This window comes from Pseudorasbora parva, chromosome 8 (genome assembly GCF_024679245.1).
Source record: "Pseudorasbora parva isolate DD20220531a chromosome 8, ASM2467924v1, whole genome shotgun sequence".
NCBI lineage: Eukaryota > Metazoa > Chordata > Actinopteri > Cypriniformes > Gobionidae > Pseudorasbora > Pseudorasbora parva.
In genome coordinates, this window is record NC_090179.1 from 6,190,624 (window position 1) to 6,204,480 (window position 13,857).

General features: G+C 44.8%; 1 protein-coding gene and 1 long non-coding RNA gene across 2 annotated transcripts; one reads left to right on the forward strand and one right to left on the reverse strand.

Moving 5' to 3' along the window:
- LOC137084060 (fap1 adhesin-like) lies at positions 1 to 5,057 on the reverse strand. The gene is made up of 3 exons (XM_067449989.1): positions 4,929 to 5,057; positions 4,808 to 4,857; positions 1 to 4,722 (listed from the first exon to the last, which is right to left on the reverse strand). Exons 1-3 carry the CDS (start codon positions 4,955 to 4,957, stop codon positions 59 to 61), a joined length of 4,743 nt encoding a protein of 1,580 aa, XP_067306090.1. The 5' UTR covers positions 4,958 to 5,057; the 3' UTR covers positions 1 to 58.
- Positions 5,058 to 12,611: 7,554 nt separating this feature from the next.
- On the forward strand, positions 12,612 to 13,642 carry LOC137084071 (uncharacterized). Its single transcript, XR_010906693.1, has 3 exons — positions 12,612 to 13,086; positions 13,246 to 13,405; positions 13,507 to 13,642. It is a non-coding gene; the product is annotated as an uncharacterized lncRNA (long non-coding RNA).
- The last annotated feature ends 215 nt before the right edge of the window (positions 13,643 to 13,857 follow it).

Genomic DNA, 13,857 nt, shown 5'->3' on the forward strand with positions numbered 1-13,857 from the left:
TGGTTTTAGAAATATTTATTTTTTCAAAAGCAAACTCTTGAGTAGACAAAGTATGCAGCTATGACTTCACTTGTTGCAACAACCTCAATATGCCTGGAGAGAGACGTTTGTTTTGAGTAGTCTGCAGAGGTGTTAAATCTTGGAAGTCAGGCTGGACAGACTGCAGACTCATAGCGTGAAGAGGTACATTGCTGGGCTGTCCCAGAGGTTTGGAACCAAGGCTAGATTGCTCTGGGATAGGAAAGACATGGAAACCAGGGCTCCGGAACACAGATTGGTAACGGGCGTGCGCAGATGGCAGGCTACCTGACTGGACGACAGACTGGTAACGGACTTGGGCTGTTTGTTGCATGTTAGACTGGTCCACAAACTGTGAGGTGGCTTGTGCCAGCTTCAGGCCACTGGGCTGGGACAGAGACTGGTAACGGGCTTGGGCTGATGACAGGCTACCTGAGTGGACCACAGATTGGGAACTGGCTTGGGCAGGTTGTTGAGGTTTGGACTGGTCCACAGACAGTGAGCTGGCTTGTGCCACCTTCAGGCCACTGGGTTTAGATACAGACTGGTAGCGGACATGGGCTTGTTGTTGCATGTTAGACTGGTCCACAAACTGCGAGGTGGCTTGTGCCAGCTTCAGGCCACTGGGCTGGGACAGAGACTGGTAACGGGCTTGTGATGACTGCAGACTGCTGGGCTGAGATATGGACTGGTAGCGGGCTTGTGCTGACTGCAGACCACTGGGCTGGGACACATACTGGTTACGGGCTTGGGCTGATGACAGGCTACCTGAGTGGACCACAGATTGGGAACTGGCTTGGGCAGGTTGTTGAGGTTTGGACTGGTCCACAGACAGTGAGCTGGCTTGTGCCACCTTCAGGCCACTGGGTTTAGATACAGACTGGTAGCGGACATGGGCTTGTTGTTGCATGTTAGACTGGTCCACAAACTGCGAGGTGGCTTGTGCCAGCTTCAGGCCACTGGGCTGGGACAGAGACTGGTAACGGGCTTGTGATGACTGCAGACTGCTGGGCTGAGATATGGACTGGTAGCGGGCTTGTGCTGACTGCAGACCACTGGGCTGGGACACATACTGGTTACGGGCTTGGGCTGATGACAGGCTACCTGACTGGACCACAGATTGGGAACTGGCTTGGGCAGGTTGTTGAGGTTTGGACTGGTCCACAGACAGTGAGCTGGCTTGTGCCACCTTCAGGCCACTGGGCTGGGACAGAGACTGGTAACGGGCTTGTGATGACTGCAGACTGCTGGGCTGATATATAGACTGGTAGCGGGCTTGTGCTGACTGCAGACCACTGGGCTGGGACACATACTGGTTACGGGCTTGGGCTGATGACAGGCTACCTGACTGGACCACAGATTGGGTACTGACTTGGGCAGGTTGTTGAGGTTTGGACTGGTCCACAGACAGGGAGCTGGCTTGTGCCACCTTCAGGCCACTGGGCTGGGACAGAGACTGGTAACGGGCTTGTGCTGACTGCAGACTGCTGGGCTGAGATATGGACTGGTAGCGGGCTTGTGCTGACTGCAGACCACTAGGCTGGGATATGGACTGGTAACGGACTTGTGGCAGCTTCAGGCCACTGGGTTTAGATACAGACTGGTAGCGGGCTTGTGCTGACAGCAAGCCACTGGGCTTGGACACATACTGGTAAGGGGCTTGGGCTGATGACAGGCTACCTGAGTGGGCCACAGATTGAAAACTTGCTAGGGCAGTTTGTTGAGGTTTGGACTGGTACACAGACGGTGAGCTGGCTTGTGCCACCTTCAGGCCACTGGGCTGGGATATGGACTGGTAACGGGCTTGTGCTGACTGCAGACTGCTGGGCAGAGATATGGACTGGTAACGGACTTGTGGCAGCTTCAGGCCACTGGGTTTAGATACAGACTGGTAGCGGGCTTGTGCTGACAGCAAGACACTGGGCTGGTCCACAGACTGGTAATGGGTTTGTGCTGACAGCAAGCCACTGGGCTTGGACACATACTGGTAAGGGGCTTGGTCTGATGACAGGCTACCTGACTGGATCACAGATTGTGAGCTGGCTTGGGCTGGTTGTGTGCTGGACTGGTCCACAGGCTGTGAGCTGGCTTGGGTAGGTTGCTGTGTGCTGGACTGGTCCACAGACTGTGAGCTGCCTTGTACTAGCAGCATGCCACTAGGCTGGGACACAGATAGTGAGCTGTCTTGGGCTGGTTGTTGGGTGATGGACTGGTCCAGAGGGTGTGAGCTGACTTCTACTAGCAGCAGGCCACTGGGCTGGGACACAGATTGTGAGCTGTCTTGGGCTGGTTGTTGGGTGATGGACTGGTCCAGAGGCTGTGAGCTGACTTCTAGCAGCGGGCCACTGGGCTGGGACACATACTGGTAAGGGGCTTGGGCTGATGACAGGCTACCTGACTGGACCTCAGATTGTGAGCTGTCTTGGGCTGGTTGTTGGGTGCTTGACTGATCCACAGACTGGGAGCTGGCTTGGTCTGGTTGTTGGGTGTTGGACTGGTCCACAGACTGGGAGCTGTCTTGTGCTAGCAGCAGGCCACTGGGCTGGTCCACAGACTGGTATTGGGCTTGGGCTGATGACAGGCTACCTGACTGGACCACAGATTGTGAGCTGTCTTGGGCTGGTTGTGTGCTGGAATGGTCCACAGGCTGGGAGCTGGCTTGGGCTGGTTGTTGGGTGCTGGATTGGTCCACAGACTGTGAGCTGGCTTGGGCTGGTTGTTGGGTGCTGGACTGATCCACAGACTGTGAGCTGCCTTGTACTAGCAGTAGGCCACTGGGCTTAGATACAGACTGGTAGCGGGCTTTTGCTGACAGCAAGCCACTGGGCCGAGACACATACTGGTAACGAGCTTGTGCCAGCTTCAGGCTACTGGGCTGGTCCACAGACTGGTAACGGGTATGTGCTGACAGCAGGCCACTCGGCTGGGATATGGACTGGTAACGGGCTTCTGCAAGCTTCAGGCCACTGGGCTGGTCCACAGACTGGTAACGGGTTTGTGCTGACAGCAGGCCACTGGGCTGGGATATGGACTGGTAACGGGCTTGTGCTGACTGCAGACTGCTGGGCTGAGATATGGACTGGTAACGGGCTTCTGCAAGCTTCAGGCCACTGGGCTGGTCCACAGACTGGTAACGGGTTTGTGCTGACAGCAGGCCACTGGGCTGGGATATGGACTGGTAACGGGCTTGTGCAAACTTCAGGCCACTGGGCTTAAACACAGACTGGTAGCGGGCTTGTGCTGGCTGCAAGACACTGGGCTGGTCCACAGACTGGTAATGGGTTTGTGCTGACAGCATGCCACTGGGCTGGGATATGGACTGGTAACGGGCTTGTGCAAGCGTCAGGCCACTGGGCTTAAATACAGACTGGTAGCGGGCTTGTGCTGGCAGCAAGCCACTGGGCTGGGACACATACTGGTAACGGACTTGGGCTGACGACAGGCTACCTGACTGGACCACAGATTGTGAGCTGGCTTGGGCTGGTTGGTGGGTGTTGGACTGGTCCACAGGCTGTGAGCTGCCTTGTACTAGCAGCAGGCCACTGGGCTGGGACACAGATTGTGAGCTGTCTTGGGCTGGTTGTTGGGTGCTAGACAGATCCACAGACTGGGAGCTGGCTTGGACTGGTTGTTGGGTGCTGGACTGGTCCACAGGCTGTGAGCTGCCTTGTACTAGCAGCAGGCCACTGGGCTGGGACACAGATTGTGAGCTGTCTTGGGCTGGTTGTTGGGTGCTAGACTGATCCACAGACTGGGAGCTGACTTGGGCTGGTTGTTGGGTGATGGACTGGTCTAGAGACTGTGAGCTGACTTGTGCTAGAGGTAGGCCACTGGACTGTTCCATGGAGTTTGAAATAACTTGCTCAGAGTTCTGGCTGCTTGCTTGACGTGATAGTTGGATGCTGGGCTGAGCCACAAGTTGGTTTAGTGCCTGTGCTTGTTGCACATCATTGGGCGGAACCATGGAACCATAGCCTGACTGCACTAGTTGCTGGCCACTGAGCAATGGCACAAGTCCAGACCCATAACTGACTTGTCCTAATTGATAGTTGGGTTGTGAGGTCTCATTTATTTGCTGCAAAGCCTTGACATAGGTAGCACTTGGAAAATGGACTGGCCTGGTATCAGAAAGCAAGTTGGCACCAAATTGAAGTCTACTTCTCTGAGGCTTTATAATGGGATGCGTTGCAGCCTGGTAGCGGACTTGCACTAATGGACCACTGGACTGGGAACCGTTCTGCAATAGTTGCTGGCTGCTAGATGCCACAGACTCATTACTGTGTACTACAGGCTGTTCTGCAGTTTGATAGTGGAGCTTTGCTGGCTCGGGTAGAGACTCACTGCTCATACTTGGGCCCACTGCAGTGGCCACAGAACCAGAAACAAGACTGCCACTACCAGCCAAAGATAGAGATCCATGAAGTTGGCTTCTAGCATCAGAGTCAGAACCAGGCTTATATAAATCAGTCACTGGTCCAAAACCAGAAGAGCCATTTTGAGGACTATAGCTTACACTGGTATAACCACCCTTAACTTCTTCAGCACTAGAAGTTAATTCCATGGAACTTTGAGGACTAATGGGACTTGGTACTTTAATGCCATACCAGGAACTGTAGGAACTTCGTGGTTTCACATCAGCCTGCATGGGAAAACCAGTACCAGCCCCATAGTATATGGGATAGCCACTCCTGACAAAGCCACTAACTAGAAAAGAGGGGGAAAAAAGGAGACAATTCAGACAGCCATGGGATCAAACCTAAATTATATAACTTGCCTGGATAAATCTTACCACTTCCAATATGGCTACAGACACAAAGACTGAGAAGTGCCAGAGAAAAACTGTAAGAGAAAACACCACTTGTTAATGCCACTTGTTGACAAATGCCAGATACTACAATTTATCATCATACCTTAATAGTCGGCTAGTGGTACCCTCCATGGCCAATCAGTAATACAACAACTTCCACCACCTCAATAAAACCACTACAAAAACATACTTGCAACCCAACACAGAATAGTGTTGCGGAACAGGACTTTTTATAGTGCCAGCAACTGCCATTTGCCAATCGGTTGTCATGGGAACATGTAGTATTTAATTATTTGGCTCAGGTGTCACAACTCTGATCATGACAACTAGAGCTTGCATTCATGATGATTGCTTTTTTTATACTATGATTACTGAACAGGGCCCGTATTTATCAAGATTCTCAAAGTGCTATTTTAGTCTTAAGGGCTGAGAATTCATGAAATTTACTCCTACTTTCAAACTTAAGAATAAAAGAAAGTTATCAAATTTCTTAAAGCTAAGAATCACTCTTACTCTCCCAGTTCTTTAAGACAGCTCGAGAGGTCTCTCAAGTGGTAAGGAGTTGCCAGTAGGGGCTTGAGATGGCGCTGAGGAGACAGAGACGAGCGCAAATCTTTCAATAGAGGGAGAATGTGTTCGAAATGTGTGACGACAAATAGTTAATCAAACGGTATCGTGTGGAAAGAGCAGACATCATCTTTTTCAGCGCTGGTTCGAGTAATTCAGCAAGCAGTAGCGATCGCTTCTTCCTCCTGCCATTTCGGTTTTCCTTTGGAATCCATGGTGGCTGATTATATATATAAAAAAATCTAGGCTATATATAGGCAGGTCATTTAACAGCACACCAGTTTAAAAAATGTAATTAAATCGATGAAAACATGTTTATCTTTCATTTAAAATGTGTATATTTTAATGTATTCTCTTGAAAACTCTTTATTGTTAAATGTGTATTGGATGTAAACTCCTCTTAGGAATTTCACCATTCAATGTGAATTTATCTGAGAATATTCTTAAATAAGGACATCTATTCAGTGATTGGTTCATGCTTATGACATCATCCAAAATTCCATTTGTGGCACAGCAAAGTGTCGTAAATCCACTCTAAGACTAGCACTTAAGATTTAGTCCTACACTTTACTTAAAGTATGATTAGGATGCTTGATAACTAACTTTTAAGCGCAGCTTTGAGCCAAGAATTTTTTTACTCTTAAGTCAATTCTTAGCAGTGTTCTTGTGAGTAATTCTAAGATGTTTGATAAATACGGGCCCAGGGCCTGTATTTATCAAGCTTCTCAAAGTGCTATTTTAGTCTTAAGTGCTGAGAATTTATGAAATTTACTACTACTTTCAAACTTAAGTATAAAAGCAAGTTATCAAATTTCTTAAAGCTAAGAATCACTCTTACTCTCCCAGTTATTTGAGACAGCTCGAGAGGTCTCTCAAGTGGTTAGGAGTTGCCAGTAGGGGCTTGAGATGGCGCTGAGGAGACAGAGACGTGGGCAAATCTTTCAAGAGAGGGAGAATGTGTTCGAAATGTTTGACGACAAGCAGTTAATCAAACGGTATCGTTTGGACAGAGCAGGCATCATCTTTTTCAGCGCTGGTTAGTGTTGGGTTTTATAATAAATATATAAACACCGCTGTTCGGCTAATTCAGCAAGCAGTAGCGATCGCTTCTTCCTCCTGCCAGTTCGGTTTTCTTTTGGAATCCATGGTGGCTGATTATATTAAAAAAAATCTAGGCTATATATACGCGGGTCAGTTATCAGCACACCAGTGTAATAATTGTAATTAAGACATGGATGAAAACATGTTTATCTTTCATTTCAAATGTGTATATTATAATGTATTCTATTGAAAACTCTTTATTGTCAAAAGTGTGTTGGATGTAAACTCCTCTTAGGAACTTCACCATTCAATGTTAATTTATCTGAGAATATTCTTTACTAAGGACATCTTTTCAATGATTGGTTCATGCCTATGAAATCATCCAAAATCCAGTTTGTGGCACAGCAAAGTGTCGTAAATCAACTCTAAGACTGACACTTAAGATTTAGACTTGCACTTTACTTAAAGTATGATTGGGACGCTTGATAACTAACTTTTAAGCGCAGCTTTGAGCCAGGAATTTTGTTACTCTTAAGTCAATTCTTAGCAGTGTTCTTGTGAGTAATTCTAAGATGTTTGATAAATACGAGCCCAGAAGTGGAAAATATTGGTAAAAAAAAACATGCATTTACACACAAACTGACCAGCAAATGCAACTTTCGGACGCCATCTTTTTCCTCAACTGTCACTGAATGGAAAGCACAGGATTATGGGATACCAAAGGCAACGAAGGATACATGTATGCTGCCTTCAAAAATCGATCAGATGAAGGTCTCTCAGGAGAGAGGCAATGTTAAGGAGATTTAACCAATCAGTGACAAACTTATCGGTGACGTCAAAAGGACGCTAGGTGGCGAGCTAGAAACTTCCCGAACAGTCAAGCAGAGTTAAGAGAAGAACACACATCACATGTTCCTGTACACAAACTTCAAAGTTTACCTTCTGTGTGTGCGTTCATGATAAAATGTAAGTCTATTTACTTAAAGATGTTTGTTAGTATAGTAATCTGCAGTGTTACAGCAATGATTAGTGTAAATGATCGAATTGTTTATCTCCGTCGTATTCACGTCGTACTGACTGCCATAAATATAGCAGATACAGAGTTATTTAAGTTACTTAAGTTGTTGATTTGTATTATATCATGCTTGTGGTTACCTAGTGCAATGTTAACACCTTTAATGGGTATCAAGTATACAATATTGGTCGTATATTTCCGTAATCCTGTCGATATATATGATGACTAAGCATTTACTCAGATACACGGATAATCCGCGATCCTCGTTATATGTAGTGATGGGCAGACCGAGGCTTCGTGAAGCACTGAAACAGTTGAAGCAAATGTGCAGAAGCTTCGAAACAACACCAGACACCTGTCTCCATGACGCCATCTAGTGGACACTTGCGTGTATTGCTCTGAAATAACCTTGACAGTGATCTACTGTTTGTAAACATAAAAATATATGTGTGCCACGCGCCATCTAGCGGCGAAGATTGGTAGTGCAGTCCAGACCCTGATAATTGTATTGATTGCAGAATGTAGACATGTATATTACTTTTATGTATGTATATTGTAATTATTTATTGTAATATGTCATTCATTTGTTTATTTCAGACCACACTCATGCTAATAGAAAGTAAAGACGAGTATTTTCAATCCTGTGATGTGTTTTGATTGACACCCTGTGGCGAGCTCAATCTCCTGATCAGCTGATTAGTACAAACTCCTTTACAGGCGAAGTGAAGCAAACAATAGATTCGGACATTGCTTGATGCCTTCCTGCCTTCAAATGTGTCCTCCGAAGGCAGCATTTTCCAGGTTTAGGACGCAGCCAAGATATCAGACCGATATACCCAGAGCTCTTCACCACACTTCGAAACTCTGTCTGAACCTCGCCAAAGAAAACTTCCTGGAGTCCGCGCAGCTGCGTCTCAGAGACTCCCGTCATGTAGCAACCAGCTAACGCTATCCAGGATCCGGGCAAAACCAACTATCCGTCCCTCTGAACACAACAACTTACTACCATCCTAAGAGGAACCCATGCTCGTAGGAGCATTCAAATGCAAGTACATGACTCTTCATTCTGGCTGAACTGGTAAAAAACGTATATCTAAGCAAGCAAACTAAGGTTGACCTGGTAGTATATTGATTCTCAGGTTGTGGCTAAGAAATCATGTCTAAACAAGACATTCAATGAGACATTAGGACTTCACTCCTTTCCATTAATAAACATCCCTTTCCCATTTTTGAATGTGTGTTTTCGTTAGTTTGTGTGTTTAGAATAGTTCAATAAACTTGTGTTTACCTTTTTCATCTATACAGGTGTCTTGGGCTATGTGTTTATAAATTACTGCCTTAAACTGATCAATTTTCTTACCTAAGCTCACAAACAGTGAACATAACATTTAAAATTTTAAACAAAATAAGTGTTAAATATTAATTTTGAATCATTTAATATGTATTATGGTTCCTTTCACTGTAATTCAATACCCCTTTGAGTTATTTGACCTGAATCAATCCCTTACAATAGTAAATCTGGCAAAGACGACTGATTTCTTGGTAGAGGAAATTAAGTCACTATCTGCAAGGGTCAAGAGTAACGAGAATAAGGTGTCGCAAATTGAGCAGGTGGCTCGGATGGATCAAGGCAAGTGTGATCAAGCCGAGATCTAAAGTAGGAGTTGAAATTTAAGGTTAAAAAACCTCAAAGAAACAGAAGGAGAAGATATCAGAACCAAAGAGCTCAAAATCCTAAAAATTCTTACTCCAGACGCGGTAGAAAAACGGAGTAATTCTTACTCCGTTTTTGCGTTGACACAATCCATAGAGTTGGACGTCCTGGGACGGGTCATCATCCAGTTCGCACTCCGGACCTACAGAGAGAAAGTCTGGAAAGCTGCGCGGGATCATCCTGCACTCAAGGAATGAGGTGTTTGCCTTGCAGAGGATCTGACATTTGCAGAAAGACAACAGAGAAAGTGCCTATGGCCAAGGGTAAAAGCGGCGAGAGAAAAGGGGAAGAGACAAGACAAGTTGCAAGGGTAAAAGACAAGTTGACGAATATCAAGATGAATACTGAAATAGGCTAACAATAACTAAATAGGCATTATTAAGGACTGTGCTGGCTAGGCAGTCGAACTGAAATAATAAATGTTCAAGAGTGGCTTGTGTGTCAAGCCACTCTTGAACAACAGACAGCATCAGAAGCGTGTTGCCTGGGCTAAAGACAAAAAGGACTGCTGAGTGGGCCAAAGGTATGTTCTTTGATGAAAGTAAATTTTGCATTACCTTTGGAAATCAAGTTTTCTGGAGGAAGAGGAGAGGCACACAATCCTAGTTCCTTGAGCTCCAGTGTAAAGTTTCTAGAGTCAGTGATGGTTTGGGGTGTCATGTCAAATGCTGGTGTTGGTCAACTGTGTTTTCTTAGGTCCAAGGTCAATGCAGGCATATACCAGGAAGTTTTAGTGCACTTCATGCTTCCTGCTGCTGACCAACTTTATGGAGATGCAGATTTAATCTGTAATAAGGTAAACCATGCCTTTGAGACTGGTATAATTGGGGTGGTAATTTTGTGTTAGTTAGTGCTGGCTTGCAACCTCCTCCTCCTCCTCCTCCTCCTCCTCCTCCTCCTCCTCCTCGAGAGAGAGAGACTTTTACGCTGGCTCTATCGGTAAAAGTGCAAACTATTCTTCAGTAAAATCTCTTCATTTGATTGATCATCCTGACTCCTGGTCTTCCTTTCTACATATCTGGTCTCTGGGTCTAAACTGTTAGCCCAACAGAAGTTAAAGACGTTGGAAGTTTTTTTGGATCGAGTGTACCATGTCTATGTATAATTTAATGTTTGGAAGTAAACATTTGGAAAAAAAAGTAGACCGTTTGTTTGCTTGCGTTTCAAATACTGGTTGTAGTTAGACAGACTACCAAAGGTGGAACAGAAGAATTAGAAGCAACTGCCATTACAATAACTTCATATGAGAAACAATACAGAATGAACAAAACATACTTTATCATCTGATCGCAGAGAAAGAAACATTAGCACAATGCTTAACCAGTAATAACGGAACTGACACAACAATACACTCAATTTTCTAAAGTTTTTATTGAATTAACTGTTCCATTGGAATATATTGAATAAATGTAAAGAGATGAACACATATGTCTTTATGTCACAAACACAAGTCTGCCAGGCATTCACGTGTGAATCGCTTCTGGGCATTTGAGGATTTCGAAACATTTCTTGCGTCAAACCGTCCAGACAAATCCACAGATAGGTGGACCAAGGTCAATGAAGACTGAAACTAAGACGAAAGCGATTCATCAAAAAACATCATCCGGCCATTCGCCCCTAGCCGTGTGCAACAGACACTGTACTCTTTTTCTCTGTAAACCATATTTTTTCTTCACTGACGAAAAAAGAAAAAACTATATCATTCTAAGCTTAGAGTTGTGGGGGGAAGAGACAGGGCAAGATAAAACCGAGAAAAAGAGAGATGTGGAGATAAGAAAGACAAATAATCTACTGCCCAGTGATATGGTTTTCAAGCTGTTATCAATTTTTTTTGGCCTTCAAAACATCTTAAAATGCACATATGTAGATCATAGAAATAAAAATGTTCTCAGGGGAGCATGCCCCCCAACCGCCCTAAAATTTGGGATTATAGATTATAAACCTGTCAACATTATTGGGTAATATTAATGCATGTAGGCTACAATATGGCCATGCAATAAGGTATTAATATTAGCTTTATATGTAATTATTAACAGCCAATATCCTATGCGTATGAATGTTAGTAAGCTACTAGTTAATAGCACAATTTGGACCCTTAAGTGTGTAACGGTGGCAAGCCCACAACCAACTTAAATAAACAGTTTAGTTTAACAAAACAGTTCGGGCGCCAGACAAGCTTAAACTTGTCAAGATACAAAAAAATCGGGTTGTTGCGTTTGTCACCCCGGAGTAGCTCTATTAGCCACCGATTACAAACAAAAGAATCAGATCACACACAAAGGAGTCATATTCACAGGTATATATTTTTTTTTCCACCCAAATTCACAAGAAACAAACAAACCAAAAAAAAAAAAAAAAATGAACAACAACAACAAAAAAAAAATAGGATATAGAAATAATAAAATGTAATTAAAGAACCTAAAGTTCCTTCTATTATTTCCAAAAAAAACTTTCACAGTTGGTTAAATGTAGTTACAATGGGAACACAAAAATAAATACAGACAAAAATAAATAACCAAAGAGGACAATAACTTACATGACTTAAACCTACAATGACTGTGCTTTTAAGTAACTCTGTAGATTAACGTCATACAATAGCCTCATCTCCCACGAGCAATCGAGAGAAAATAAAATAAAAATAATAATAGATGAAAACATCAATACAGTCAGTTACGGCATGACCAGAAAACAAAAAGAGAAAAAAATGTGTCCACACACAGTCGTGCAAATCAACCACCAGGAATGGGAAAAATCTTTGCCTAGGCGTGATGAATTTGCGTGCGTGAATGTTCAGGTATGTTCGCGTAATGGGTGGGTGCGTGTGTGTGTGTGTGTGTGTGTGTGTGTGTGTGTGTGTGTGTGTCCACAGCGCTCCGCGCTGCGCTCAGGCTGATGATGGCAGTGAGGAAAACACTGGTTTTAGTCAGAGGGAGTCGGTGAAAACTAAGGGAGTTTTTAAACAGGAGTTCGTTCACCTGCGCAGCTCTCGCGCCGCTCGTCAGCCACCAAGACTTCGTCACCCTGCCACCAGCTGCCGAAAGTGCATGCCGCACTACAGAGATCGCCTCGGAAACGCACGTCCGCTTTAGCGACCCAGCCTGGCTCAAACAGCAGTGATGCGTTCAATCTCACCAACCCAGCGGTTTGTCTCAGGTCATCCGTTTTCTCTCTCTCTTTATTTCATTCTTTCTTTCTCCCCCTTTTCTTTTGCATTTGCCTCCTTATATACCCACGTTTCCTATTTCCGGTTAATTTATTTCCCTCCTCCATCCGGCCACACAACAGGAAAACATACCTATTTTTCCTCGTACTGCCACACTCTCCCTCCCTAGAGAAAACAACCCATGGTTGTAAGGGAAAAGGTGGAAAATGGGGATTAAAAGCCCAAGAAATCCTCATCCTCACTGGCGGATTCTTGAAATATCTCAAGGATTCGTTGCCTCTCTTGAATTTCAACCTCCTCAGATGTGGGGTAACATGGTTTTAAATTAGTCACATGCACATTGCGAACATCTTCCCCCGTGGACTCCAACGCCACTTGATAATTCAACGGACCCTGCTGCTTTATTATACGGTAAGGACCCTTCCATCTTGGAGCAAATTTTGCACTGAAGTGATGTTGGGCACTGGACTGGGGAAAATTCCTTACCCACACCCGGTCCTTTTCCTTAAAGAATACCTCCCGTCTGTTTTTATTGTAGTTCCTGAGCTGTCTTTTCTGTGCTTTTTTGCAGCATTCCTTGGCCTTTGATTGAAGTTGGACAAGATTATTGACAACATCATATGAAGGTAGATCGGGAGAGAGATTCTTACCGTGCAACAGTTTGTCCATTGGACCTTGCAACTTTCTCCCCAGGTGGAGTTCTGCTGGACTCATGCCAATGGACTCCTGGACAGCTGAGTTAACTGCAAATCGTAGTTCAGGTAAGTATTGATCCCATTTCTTATGGTTATCATCTACATAAGCGGCAATCATATACTTTAGGGTCCTGTTTACTCTCTCTGTCATATTGGTTTGTGGGTGGTAGGCTGTAGTGAGTTTTTGTGAGACACTCCACTTACCACATAACTCCTTAAATACAGCAGAAAGGAACTGGGTACCTCTATCTGATACGATGAAGTCCGGAACACCCCATCGTGTCAGAATCTCTCTCCTGAAAATCATTGCCACAGTTTGTGCATTGGCCTTCCTCATGGGAAACAGCTCCACCCAGCGGGTAAAGTAGTCCACAAAGACAAGAAGGTACTCATTCTGTTGGGTACTGCGGGGCATTGGTCCCATGATGTCTACCCCTATCATTTCGTTGGGATGTGAGGTGCTAATTTGTTGTATTTTCCCTGCAGGTTTACGATTCTCGCTTTTGAGGGTTTGGCATTTCACACACCTTTTGACGTAATTCTTTACGTCCGCCCACATCCCTGGCCAAAAAGCCACCTCATGCAGCCTCTGGTAAGTTTTGTAAATACCCATATGACCACTTAACGGATTTGCATGATAGTGTTGCAGGGCTGTCAAAATCAGACTGTTGGGCATGTATATCCGGTAATGACATTGGCCACTCTTCAACTGGGTTGTGTGGTACAATTTATCCTCCACTACCGTATATTGATCTTTTAGACGATCGTCATGTCCTGCCATTTTTTGGAATATTCTGATGACTTCAGGATCTTTGTGTTGTTCCTCCCATATGCCAG

Excerpts from the sequence above, each read along its gene's own strand:
- LOC137084060 (XM_067449989.1), bottom strand. The coding sequence starts at position 4,957 with ATGGAGGGTACCACTAGCCGACTATTAAG. Across the intron at positions 4,858-4,928 it reads ACCACTAGCCGACTATTAAG|TTTTTCTCTGGCACTTCTCA; the intron begins GTATGATGATAA and ends TTTCTCTTACAG. Across the intron at positions 4,723-4,807 it reads CTGTAGCCATATTGGAAGTG|TTAGTGGCTTTGTCAGGAGT; the intron begins GTAAGATTTATC and ends CCTCTTTTCTAG.